The sequence below is a fragment of the Trachinotus anak genome, unplaced genomic scaffold (genome assembly GCF_046630095.1).
Source record: "Trachinotus anak isolate AG129_WGS33_773 ecotype Australia unplaced genomic scaffold, CSIRO_AGI_Tana_v1 ptg000012l, whole genome shotgun sequence".
Classification (NCBI taxonomy): Eukaryota; Metazoa; Chordata; class Actinopteri; order Carangiformes; family Carangidae; genus Trachinotus; species Trachinotus anak.
This window is the reverse complement of record NW_027273863.1, coordinates 13354682-13368306: the sequence shown is the minus strand read 5'-3', so window position 1 is coordinate 13368306 and position 13625 is coordinate 13354682. Positions and strand designations below refer to the sequence as shown.

The 13625-nt window shown below is 39.7% G+C and overlaps 1 protein-coding gene across 5 annotated transcripts; it reads left to right on the top strand.

Moving 5' to 3' along the window:
- The first annotated feature begins 4970 nt into the window (after positions 1-4970).
- Positions 4971-12997, top strand: kif2c (kinesin family member 2C). Of its 5 annotated transcripts, none has more exons than XM_071491257.1 (23): positions 4971-5041; positions 5236-5314; positions 5411-5505; positions 5580-5681; positions 6168-6216; positions 6301-6387; positions 6970-7116; positions 7422-7544; positions 7799-7896; positions 8027-8122; positions 8219-8273; positions 8623-8785; positions 9513-9603; positions 10025-10088; positions 10323-10414; positions 10515-10657; positions 10945-11158; positions 11436-11546; positions 11710-11777; positions 11910-11988; positions 12104-12184; positions 12273-12366; positions 12792-12997. In XM_071491257.1, exons 2-23 carry the CDS (start codon positions 5254-5256, stop codon positions 12851-12853), a joined length of 2175 nt encoding a protein of 724 aa, XP_071347358.1. In that variant the 5' UTR covers positions 4971-5041; positions 5236-5253; the 3' UTR covers positions 12854-12997. The 5 variants fall into 5 exon arrangements, with proteins under 5 accessions (XP_071347358.1, XP_071347360.1, XP_071347359.1 ...); XM_071491259.1 differs by having other exon boundaries at positions 4972-5045; positions 6301-6336; XM_071491258.1 differs by having other exon boundaries at positions 4972-5045; positions 6301-6345.
- Positions 12998-13625: the final 628 nt, after the last annotated feature.

Below are 13625 nucleotides of genomic sequence, written 5' to 3'. Positions count from 1 at the left end.
CTCAATTATCTATTGGACTGAAACTGTTCTAATTATTCGCTATCACTGGCGTTATGTTGTGGTCCTGCAGATGTAACCAGCATGTGGACAGTCAAGTAATTCCCGTAGTGTAACTGCAGCTGTGTGTACTTCTCTGACCACTCTTTACTGCAGAGGCCAAATAAATAAACAAAATTATAGTTGAAGAAACAAATAAAATTTGCCAGCTGGGCAAACTTAGGTGGCCATTGGCACAGGGCCGGGTCAGTGTGGCAGAGCTCAAAGGTGGATAAACTGCCCACTGAACTATTTCACTGCTTGAACTGATGTGTTTGAAGAGTAAGCTCAGTCTATATAGCAGCTTTTCTCAGATGATGGGCTGGGAACCAAAATGGGTCACTGGCATGTTTCAGTGGAACCCTACATGCCAAGAATACTAACATGCATTAATGAGTGAATGTTCCAGACTCGCTCAGTATTTGCTCAGTTTGGCTCCTTGGCTGGAGAAGTTTTAAATCCCTGCTGTAGCTATGCTGGACACACACTAAGTACAGTTATGAAACAATAAATCAAACCAGACCATCAGCTGGTTGACACTATAGAAAATAGGAGGAAAATTCTATTCTAATATTGGCTCACATGTCAAGTGGTCTTGTTAGTGCCCTAATTTCCAAGTCCAAAGTTTGCTGTAGCTGGCTGTATGTGGCACTTTCTGTTTGTAGCTACATTGCTCTCTGCTGGTCATATTGTATAATGCAACACAGAACAAATAGAGTGTAAGAGTCAGGAGCCACCCTAATAACATAACGATAAGAAATAGGTTTTTTCTTCATATAGGACTAAGCGGTAGAAATTAGTCAGATAAAATTTTCATTTTTTTCAAGCTCAAAAACCTATGTGTTCTTGCTACAATCTTTCCTTAGCACGTCATTGATCTGTAATCCAGCATCACTGTGGGTAGTGGCTGTCAAGACTCAAAAGTCTGTTGTGCATTCAAGAGTTGCCCCTTGAGCCAACACGTTGGCCCAAGAGAACAAAAAATATTAGAGCCATTTTAAGGATGTAAAGTATTCATATCAAATGCTATGTTTGTCAAAGAATTGTCAAAAACTTCAGATTCTAATTAAAACCACAAGAAAGTCACGAAAGAAAAGAGGGACCAGTAGTTCAATACTTTTCTTCAATCTCCCTTTTTCTTCTTCTTTGTTCCTCTCACTCTTCCTCTCCGAGTCTGTCAACCTTCCTGGGTGGTTTGTGAGTGTGCTCAGCTCACGTACTGTATGCATGTGTGTTTATTTAGTCTGTATAGGGGAACAGAGCCATGGCCTCTGCCAATTTTCTATACACTGAGAAAATATGGTCTTAGACAGATGGAAAAAGAGGAGCAGTTAAACAGACTCAGGGCCAACAGATACAAGACCCCTCCTTCTTCAAATCAACCACCCCCTTTACCAACTCTACAGAATGAGAAATCAGTGCATCCAATAATGCTGCTGCTTTTTTAGCGTGATTGTAATGTCAGCAGCAGACAACTAGGGAACGCCTGGACTCAAAACAGTAAACTTCCAATCTGTGTTTGTCAGTATGAGCAAATAAATGAGTAACAGTGTGTATGTTGACATGCACAGCGTTTGTGCGCGGGAAGACTTATCCTGCAGGCTCAGTGACAAGTGATGTTCTCTCTAACTAATACTGATAATTCCTACTGTCTGATCGATAATCACAAACTCTTAAGAAATAATCAATGAATGAACACAAAAAATAATAACAATACAATAAAGCAGAAGTAACTGCCATATGAACAAATGCATGTTTTTAACAGGGGTATTAGCAGAGGCAAGTAACTGATTAATTGTTTTTGAATTAACTGATTGAACATTCATCATCACAATAAAATAAAAATACGACCTACCCTTCATGTAAGAGACTATGATAAGTTAGACACCACCAGAATACTCAGATTTGAGACAGACATACACATGGAAACACTTATATGATTTTATTGAAACCAATAAAGCTATCATGATTAATTATAAAAATTCAAATACCATAGAGGTTCAAAGTGTCTTAACAACATTTAAAGATGCCCACTCATCCAAAGCTGCTTCATATTTTGCTTTGTAGTCTATAATTTAAAACAGGATGTTTAATTTAACTCCTGGGATGTGATTTCAAAGAGAGATAGAGTAAAGCTTTAACACCTGAGAAGATCAGTGACTATTACATGGATGTTAGTCTAGATCAAATGTTTTTTATGAATGTAGTCAGACATAGATCGCTCCTTCGTAACAGTATTTAATAACTAAGGATGAAAGTATAATGAGCTCTTAAGCAATTTGAACAATGTGGTGACAGCTGATCAGACAGCAGACACACGTGTACAAAAACATGCAGTCAGCACCAAGTAAACACACGGACTAGAAATATTTCTTTTTTAAATGCAGCAGACAGAAGTTTAAAAACTTGTTTAGCCTACGCCATCTGCTCAAGGCAACTGGCAAAGGACTGAGGCCCTGAGAATGGATGGACTGACTGACTGAAGGGGAGGAAAGGGGGGAGGAGGGGTGCTTGACGTAGAGAGCACTGAAGGGGAGAGGAGGGTTTGAGGGAGAGACGGGAGTGTAGGAGTTTGGGGGATGACAGGAAAAGAAGGAGGAGGGGAATACCACCCACTAAGCCAGTTGTGGAGAGGTTCTGGGGGTTGGGCTGCTCACAGGAAACAGTTGTGGCTCCATCCCAGGCCTCACACCGAGCAGCCCTGGGCCACCCAGTCATCGACAGACAGACCTACCAAATGGCCTGGCTGGGCCAACCGATGAGGATTTGTTTATTTTTCATCCTTTGGTGGTGGAGGGGGGGGGGGGGGGGGGATTGTTCAGCACAAGCTGTTTATTAGAACCTTTGATTTGTCATGTGTCAGCGTTCGCTTGTGGGGAATGTGTATACATAAGTCCAGCTTGTGTGTAGTTATAAGCGGTTTGGAGACTGAGAGGGTGTGGGCATGAAGGAGTGGGGGGTGGGGGGGGTTGGGGTTTGGGGGTTGGGGGGGGGGGGGGGGGGGGGGGGATAAAATGGGAAGCCTCCCACACTGAAGGCAAGGCTGAACTGCATTATGGGTCATTCTCCAGCTGTCCCTGATTGTTGATGTCACTGGGGACTGAACTGTTGTGCCTGGTTTACCGTGGGTGTGGGGAGAGAGGGAGCATGTGGACAAACACAGGATTCCTGTGGTCACATGGATGAAATGCAGTAGGCTAAACGGATCAGAATTCAGCAGAATTTGGGAACAACTGTAGACAACAGCACTCCCATTGTTTGAGGTTGATAATAAAATCTTCTATTACACTACATGTAATCTTATGTTGTGATATTAAGATACGCAGTGATTTATAGTTCTACATTTGTCGGACTTTCGGTCAAAGTACTTCATCATATTAGTAAAGGAGCCTTGTGAATGCAATATTAGCCTAAAGAAGTCCAACTCATTGATTTGTTGTTACAATCAACAACCCTAAATATTGGTCAACAGTGATTTTTTTTTCAAATTAATATGTTTATGAAAAACCTGAATTTTATAGGCTACAAATAATGTATATGCTTCTTTCTTTTGCAAATGTCAACTGTAAACAGTAAAGTTTCACAGAGAACAAGAATACACAATATGAAAAATGATGTTAGAGCAATTATGTAATAAATTTTAAAAATCCTCTGTGATGCAGGACACAAAATGACAAACTGTTCATATTCATTGTGACTGAGAACAGACCACTGCACAACTTGAGTGCTTTTGACTTACTTTTCCAACTTTCACCTTCAGACTCTATGCCAGCTTTTCACACTTCACTGATAGGACAAAGTCCAAATCTCTAGCGAGCTATGCCAGCTTCATTTGTAAAGTCATTTATTTATTGTATTTTCAACACATGTGCCCTATCTAAAACGTTAGAAAATAGTCAAATGGAGACGGTTAATATCCTTTTTGCACCTAAATTCATTGCCGTGGTCTGATCACTTGATGCCATTTTGAAGCAAATGTGCGGAATGTGTGGAAAAATCACCACTATACTTATCCATATGATTATTTCTGTAATGTTGTTGTTACAAGACCTCTTTCAGTTCTGTTGTTTTAGTGCACAATATTCACCTAATCTGAAAACTGTCTTTATGGTCATATTTTAAACATAAATCAGATTATAATTTAAGACAGAGTCATCTAGTGAACAGGTAGGCTATTGTATAAGTTAAACCTTTATTAAGCTACATGTAAGTATGTTGATATACACAGTCAAGTGTTGCATTACTTTTATTCCTGCATCTTAACCCCATAATGCCAAATGCATCAAATTTGATACAAGCATTTCTGAGACCTATTGCATCACCTTATGGTAAAAACTTCACTCAAAACCCTCTTGTATCCAATCTGATACTTGTCTTCCAACCCCTGGTGGATACCTTTATCACTACAACAATTCAAACACAGTACATGGGACAATCCAAGTTGGCCACCTTCAGATAGTTCCCAACTCACTGGATCAAGGTAAAGAAAATTGCGATTTTTACGATTTTCCAGTGACATTTTCTTTGAAATTTTTAGTAATATTCTAACATGAACACTTAATCTGTTGAAGCAAGTTATAATTACATAATTTTTTGCATTTTAGTATGTAGTAAAATCGTGTATAAAATTTGGAAAAACCTATGTGCAAATAATTTTTTGTAATTTTTTCTTTTTTAATTTTGTGAAAGGGCCAAATAAAGTTTCCAGATTCAACAAATCAGAATTTTCTGTCCATTATTTCTGGGGTCAGGCATTACAGGGTTAAGTATGAGAAAATTAGGTAGGTAGCAAGTCGAGAAAAACAAGTGCTTTTTATCTCAGAGGTCATTCCTATTGGATCCAGGTAGTGGCGGTATAACACCAATGTGGATTTTCCTTTAAAAAAATCATAGAAGAAGAAGGGCGCACAGGACGTATACGATGACATGGCGACAACCAATCAGGTTCTTAAACACCCGGAAATAATGCAAGTTTAAATCTTGGGCGGCGTTTACGTTGACTTTGGTAGGTAAGTTTGATTGTGTCGTTTTTCTTTTTGTCAGCGATAAACAATCACAACAAAGAGAACATTGTGCTTATATATTAGTTTTTAATTTGCCGTTTGAATGAAGATTTTGGTATCGACTACGGCGCAGTAGCTGGAGAGCGAGTTATCTCGTTAACAAAACGTTGCGTGAATTTTGATTTCTCGGTTGCAGCAGCGAGAAGAAGCTAAAATGGAGAACAGTCTGTCCAGGCTTCTTGTTGGACTCTCTGTACAAATCAGCCGCAGCGATGGTGAGATGATATTTCTTTTTAGTAACATATGGAGGCAGACTACTGTAGTCTGTAGTTAACAAAGTGTGGCTTGTCGTTTGTTTGTGTGTAAACCAGGTCGAGTGCATCTGGCAACGGTGAAATCCGTTGACACTGTCAAGTCCACGGTTATGGTGGAGTGGCATGAGAGGAACATCTGTCGAGGGAAGGAGGTTCGTGAGTCCATTAACACAGAAACAATTTGACGACGTCTAAATGAAGTTGACCGAGGGTTCTTGTGTTTTAGGTTGAAGTGAGCGAGTTGTGTACACTCAATCCGGAGCTCCTAGACCATGTAAACGCTGTCACCAGCAAAGCTGCTGACCCACCGCCCCCTGCTCCGGAGAAGGTACCTTTCTTTACCACATAACAAGGAAATGGAGGTGCTTGTGGACAGTGTTGAACCATATTTTATAAAAAAAAAAAAAAAAAAAAAATTAGTGTTTAAGTCTTCAGTTTTTTACCTCACCATTATAATCAGATAATCCTTTCTGAGCTGCTCCTTGGTTTGTGTTCTGCAATATCGAATTAATTTCTCAATAAAATGACAAAGTAATGTGAATTAAAGTTGAATGTTAGAGATTATATTACTGTTCTGTGCATTCAGCCCAAGCTTTGCACTGTAATACAGCGGACATGCATGAAAAATGTGTTGTTGTTTTTTTTTTTCTACTCATGATTTGGGTTTGGAAACATGGGTTTAACATTATTCCTGAATGGAAAAGGGTTAAAGCTGTATATTGGTTTGCTTTGAATGATGGATTTATGCAGAGTGGGGCTGGTAATAAGATGGTGTACTGAGCAACTGCTTCCTCTGTTTCTGTCTCTTCCACAGAAGTATGAGGGTCGACTGCGGTCATCCAGGATTCCCGCCCCTCCCTCCTGTATGTAAATGAAGTGGACTGTTTTGTCCGTTAGACTACCATGTTATGTACTCTGTCACTTAATGGCTTGTTTCCTTCCAAAAGCCTCTGCTCCAGCTGTCACCAAGGCTGAAGAGTCAGGTCGGCAAGGCATGCATGCTCCTCTCTCTAAAGCAAATGAGGGATCGGGGTGTAAGTGCAAAAACCCACAATCCTGGGAGAACTGAACCCTGCTCAGAACACTGGTTACAAATGATCTTCTTTCTTTTAATGATTAGTGTGACAGGGATGCAAATCAACTAATTCTGGGCAAATAGCACTATCTGCTCTAAATTCTGAGTGGGGAAAAAAATCATACACTGGGCAAAGAGGGTTATAAAAAAAGGTGTGTATCGTCACTGAAAACAAGGGTACAGCTTTTGTCCCAGCATGTTTATCCAATTAGGACTGAATGGACTGTGACTGATACGATACGCTGCTTTTTTATTTTACAAAATTAACTGATAGATAACACCATTAAACATCAGTCAGTAATATTTTCATTTGCAAATTTGCTTGAATTAGAAGTGGTCATTATTTAATCATCCACACTAGTTTAGCTTCAACCTTTCTGTTGCTGTTTCTATCACTCCAAGCTCACTTCTCTACTTCACTGGGTCTCTGACAAATTCTTCTTAGAATGGCAAACTTGTTGCTGTGATCACTTGTGATATTTATTTTCAGACAATGACACTTGTATTGCAGCGATTTGACTTGGATTTGTCTTTCTTTCAGTTGCCAGTAGGTCTCAGGCCAGGCAGACATGTATGTTCCAGGCCCTGGCCCCTGTTACAGCACCAGTCCGAACCTCTGAGTCTTCACAGGGAAGCCCGGAGACAGTCCACTCTGATGTCCCCCCATCATCTGTCCTTACAAATTCTGGTTAGTAGTAATTTTCTGACAAGGAAATTTCACAAACTAGATCTATTTTCCAGGAAAAAAAACATTAGACAAATTGATGTAAGACACATTTTGTTATAGTTCACATCTGGGTACTGTTGTTGTCAGTGAGAGTTAAATGCTAGTCTTGCGATACTGTATATTTTGCACATTTGTATTGTAGACGCTCTCAACACATTTTTGCAGTGAGTTAAAGTACATTTTCAGGTGCAACTTTAGTAATTTAAAATTATTTGTCAAGTATTTGTTATTTGTTACACTCAAGCACATTCTTCTGCCTTATTTAGTGATTCCTAATCAGCAGCGCAGACAGAATGAGACCAAACCAGCGCAGTCACTGCCTTTTGTCCGTGAGGCCATAAAGGAAAATGACGAACCTCAGAAGATGCCTCCTCCACCTGCCGCCAAAGGTCAGTTAAATGCGTATGATCATATGCATACACTGGATTACATTGAACTGGTGACATAACCTACACAGAAAGAGAGAGGGAGAGAGAGAGCTCAACACATTAATGTCAAAAGTAAAAACCTACCTTCACTACTGTAAACAACATGATATGAGGCACATCTGTGTTCTGTAATTAAATTTGTTGGAGACTGAAATGGTGTCAGTAAGGTCACAAAAACAAAAAAGAAAAATGGTTATCCTCTTTATGCATCACAGGCAGGAGAAAATCTGTGGCTCCCCAAGAGTTACACAAAGGAAACAAAAGGCTGTCTTGTGTCATAAAGCCCCCTGAAATGCAGACCAAGAGGGGAAAGGTGAGAATTTCTTTTAGTAATTCTACTATTTACATTTTTTTTTTTTAAAGTGACTTGGTTGGAACTTTCAGATATGAGAAGTTTCTTCTCACATTTTATTTACATTTCTTTTGTTTCCTTTTCATTTAAGTTTGGAGAGGCTTCTCGACCAAACCAAAAGTTCTACGAGATGATCCAAAACTTCAGAGAGACCTTGGAAATAACTCCTATAACAACCACTGACCTGGTAAGTTTGGACTGAAGAACTATGCGCCACATATGAAGCTGTATGTCGGTGTGCTATTTAAAGCCTGTCCTTACAGCTCAACTTGTGTTTTTACAGATTGAACCTCACAGGATTTGTGTTTGTGTTCGCAAGCGGCCTCTTAACAAGCAAGGTACATTGGGAGTGACGTATAACAGTGTGTCTACACAGAAAGCATGTCGGCCATGTTTTTCCACTTGTCCCTTTCATGAAGATCTGATGGAAAAGATACGCTTCTATTAATCAATCCAGCTGGCCTCCCAAAACACAGACTGTGCCTGAAAGCATCCTGTGCAGATACACATGGAGCGCTGAGGGTGCTGCTCATGCTATGCCCTCTGTGTAGACACCGTGTAACTTCCTGTATGCAGTATTATCTGGAGATAAAGACTTTATTTATGGCACAGTCTTGCCCAAAAATTTTAACCATGGTATGTTTTTTTTTTTTAATAAATGCTGACTTACATTCTTGTGTATTCCAGAGATTAATAAGAAGGAGATTGATGTGGTGTCTGTACCTGGGAAAGGTACACTACTGGTCCATGAGCCAAAACAGAAGGTGGACCTCACCAAGTACTTGGACAACCAAGTCTTTCACTTTGACTACTCCTTCGATGAGACAGCCACCAACGACCTGGTCTACAAGTAATGACCTCATTTGTCTTTTTAAATTTTGGATTGGCAACCATTTGGATCTGATTGCAGGTTTATACTGAATGGGATGCCAAGTGTTTTCCCTGGTCTGTTTGCTTACTAAGAATTTCCTCCTGAATGACATGATTTAAAGGAGCTATTTTTAAGTTCTCTTATTGCTGCATAGCCAACGTTAGCATGAACAGCTGTTTATTTAGCAGGCTTGCCAAGAGCTTAAGCCATTTCTATGTTTACAATACAAGAGATCTGAGCAGCATTACTTCTTAAGGGCAGACTGGATGCTACAGTGACAAGACAGTCTGACCGGACCAGGGCTAGCTAGTTAGTATGCTAACTTCAGCAGAAGAAAACAAGTGATAGTCATAGAAGCAAAACAAGAGTTAACATTGGTGTTGCGTTCCACCACTGGAGACATCTCTTGGTGAAAAGGAATGAAGTTTGATGATGAACTTGCAACATTCCTTCTAGACTGTTAAGTAAACAGCTGTTAATACTGACATTGGCTATGTAGCAAAACATACAATTCTCCTTTAAAGACTAAATTTTCCATCAGTCTAGTGTTAAGCTTCCCATTTTTTCAATGGAAACTGTAAATAACTGTATTTGTAAGGCCACATAGCAATATTTTATACATGTGCATAAACTCATATGTGTAATATTTCTTTTTTAACTTCAAGACTTTAGTTTCTGACAGGTTAAAACTTTTATTTTTCTTCAGGTTCGCAGCCAAACCTTTGGTGCAGTCAATTTTCGAAGGTTGCATGGCGACATGTTTCGCCTACGGCCAGACAGGAAGTGGAAAGACTCATGTAAGTCTCTGCTTACTGTGTGGGGTTCAGTTGTATGGAATCATTGGCACCTTTTAAACAGAAATCACACTATATTGCTGTTAAGAAGACCTCTCTTTATGCCATGTTGCTCATTTACACTGAACCAAACAAAGCCAGCATAATGCGGCCCCCATGAGTGCTTTTTAGATGGCATGCTGCCGCTCCAGAATCAGAGGCGTGCCGTGTAACACAACGGTATCATCACCTCTCATGTCATGGTGGGGTGTCTGTTTAAAAGTTTAATGTATGGTTTTTAATAAAAACATCACCGGCTTTAATGTGTTGTGCAATGCAAGTGATTTGCAATTTTTCTTTGTGCATAGTGGACTATATAGATTTGAATTTTAGGGAAACTCATACAGTTTTTTTTTTTTTCCTGATTTTGGTATCTTCTCTCTAGACAATGGGAGGTGACTTCACAGGGAAGCAGCAGAACAGTGCCAAAGGCATTTATGCATTGGCAGGTAGGATCCCCAGATTTTCAGATTTTTGTATGCTTAAAAAGTAAGGTCATTTGGGTCACTTAATAGGATTCAATTACAAGTAATTTCCCAACTTGTTTCATCTACATTACTTGTATTTGTCTCCCTAAGTCCCACTGCTTTATTCTTCAACAATAGTAATATCCAGGATTATATTAAAGTTCCCCTTACATAAGAACTTAAGTATAAATAATTGCTCAACTCCTTCCCTTCCAGCCCAGGATGTTTTCACCTATCTCAACCACAGGAGGTATACTAACCTGAATCTCTCTGCCTACGTCAGCTTCTTTGAGATTTACAATGGCAAAGTAAGAAAACCTCTTCCCCCACCTTGATGACCAGATTTGTTGAGAATATTTAACTGAAAACTCGGCTTATTCTTGACGTGAAATGTACTTTATTACTTAGGTGTATGACCTGCTGAATAAGAAGGCCAAGCTCCGTGTTCTGGAGGATGATCGACAGCAGGTTCAGGTAGTGGGCCTTGAGGAGGTCTTCGTGACCACGGCAGAAGAGGTCATCAGGATGATACAGACAGGCAGTGCATGCAGGTATTTATATGATAAGAACATGTGTGTTGCAATCTCATCATAAATACTACACAAAATGTTGACTGAAAGAGCAGTGGATATGTAGTGTTTATTAGTTACTTTTAACATAGCAACCCAAAACTAAAATCCTAAAATACTTTTCATGGTTTTACATTGGCCGTTAAAAAGACATACCATGTTATAGCACATGAATCAGACATGAATTGTCTTATTTTTGGTTTACATTTGTGTCATTCTTCAACTCAAAAAAATATGATATAATATTAAAGTGGCTGCTGTCTTTCCAGAACATCAGGCCAGACTTCAGCCAACGCCAATTCATCTCGCTCTCATGCGGTCCTCCAGATTGTGCTACGGCGCAATGACCGTGCTACCACGCTGCACGGCAAATTTTCATTGGTTGATTTGGCTGGCAATGAGCGTGGCACAGACGTCAGCAGCAACGACCGCAGCACTTTGGTTGAGACTGCAGAGATCAACCGCAGCCTGCTGGCTCTCAAGGTAGAATATGGCTAATGGCGAAGCATGCACACTCCAGATAAATAAGTACGTGTGGCCTCAAAGTCAGACAAACCTGTTTTCTCTCTCACACCTCAGCTGGGATGCAGATAAAGTAACACTGGCTCAGTCAATTTGAGACTGTAAAGAGGAATAAAATGCTCCCAAAATGCTTAATTCTTCTGACAATCCCAGAGCTCCCACTGTCTGTCTATTAAATATACATGCACATGCACCACCCCTAAAAGGAGCTCCATGTGTCCACTTATGTGTCCTGTAGGAATGCATTCGTTCACTGGGAAAAAACAGTGATCACATTCCTTTCCGGATGAGCACTTTGACCAAGGTCCTCAGGGATTCCTTCATTGGAGAGAAGTCCAGGACCTGCATGGTATGTTAAAACACCGAACTCAGTTTGGCATATGGTGTTTTGTGGTCCTATTACATTATTGAGGATGATGCAGGATGCACACCAAAGAAGCACAAACTCTGATGTGACTGTGTCTTAAAGCACAGAATGTATGTAGACATATTTTCCTCGTCTTATTCCATAGATTGCTATGGTGTCTCCGGGCATGGCTTCATGTGAATATACAATGAACACACTACGTTACGCTGACAGGTACATATTTGGCTGATGAAGTTTAACTCGTTTTTTCTTCTATTTTGTCATGGGAATTCTGACATTTTCTCATTATGAAAAAATATCATGCCTGTGAAGATGAAGCTTGAAATATTTTCCCCTCCTGTGCAGAGTGAAGGAACTGAATGGCAATTCCAAAGTCAGTGGAGCAGCTAAGGCAGAAGAGCCTATAAATAGCTCCTCAGATGAGGTCAGTTTGCACAAGATCAGTCCAAAATCGAAATTAATATTGATTATATTGTATGTACAATTTGGTTTAAAAAAAAAAAAAAAAAAAAATTGCTGTTCACTTTTGTGTGTTGTAGGAATCTGTTGTGGACAGCAATGTCTATGATGCCATATCCCAGGTGGCAGATCTGGAGGAGAAGGTTTACGTAGAGCTCCAGGTAGTTTTCTTAAATCTGCCACAAGTCATAATGCCATCTCAAGAAAGGCTTTGCAAGTCCTCACATTTTTATCGCTTTTGTTTCTCAGAGGGCAAATGAACTTGTCAAGGCAATGGAGCAAACCTCATACAACATTGACACTGGACTTCCAGACCTGGTGGATCATTCGCGGAAGTTACTGGGTTTGTACAAATCACAGCTTGACTTTTGGTTTGATACTGGAGTTAAATTGACTACATTAAACTAAGTCTATTATGTTGTTAAATATTACACATCCATTATTGTCACTGAAATTATGGAGCTCTTGTATTTGTGCAAAATTTCAAAGTTTACAAAAAATATGTAATAACTACGAACAAACCACATTCTTATTGACATGCACTTGATAGTAGTGTGGGGGTAGTGAAACGGCCTGCATGACATTTGCAATAGTACATTTACCAAACCTCTGAACTGCCTGCTGGCTCAGGGGACACGAGAGAAACCTTGTGGTGGCCAGATTAAATGTCAGCAGGTGCCAGGACAAAACTGCATTACATGATAGACCAGAATCTGGGTGGATGTGCGCTTCATGTTTATTTACTCCATCTTATCTTGTCATTCACAGACACAGTACTGGCTTTGCAGTCTGCTGTGGATCAGGAGAGAATGGCGAGGCTGAACCACTGAGATGAACCCAAAAACCCATCCAGACAAGCCAACAAATGTGTTTATTGAAGAAGCAGTTCTTTTTGATTTTATTGTGTAAATGACTATTAAATAAAATGTATTCAAACACTAATTCATTAAATGTTATAAGTAGTGTTATAAGAAGACACTTTTGAATTCATTGGTGTATTTTGCTTGATGCAGCACATTGCGTTGCAGATGTTTTCATGTCTTACCATGACTGCTTCCACGTGCTGATTACTATATTGTTTGAAGTTATCCAAGTGCCCCAAACCACAAACAAAGTTTGACACTAATGCCATAGCAGCAGCAGAAATTAAGAATATTAGTGTTAAATTGTTTTTTTGTTTTGTTTTTTTGGGTACTGTTTTTAATTGGTTCAAATCCTAACTTACAGAGAGAAAATTTTATGTGAGCATCAATGAATGTACATCAAAAAGCTATGAAGTGGATTGTGGTGTCCCCCAGGGCTCAATTTTAGGTCCATCTCTTTTTAATTTAAACATGCTGCCTTTTGGAAATGTCATCAGGAGGCATGGTATAAACTTCCATAGTTATGCTGAAGACACACAGCTGTACATTGCCTTGTCTCCTGATGCCCTTTTCAACTGTATTTTAGATATTAAGTCATGTATGGCAGAGAACTTTCTCCAGCTCAACCAGGATAAAACAGAGGTCTTAATTATCGGTCCTGAGGATCAGAGAGAGAAACTCAATGACAAACTTCAAACACTCGCACTTAAACCTAGTCAGCAAGTGAAAAATCTTGGTG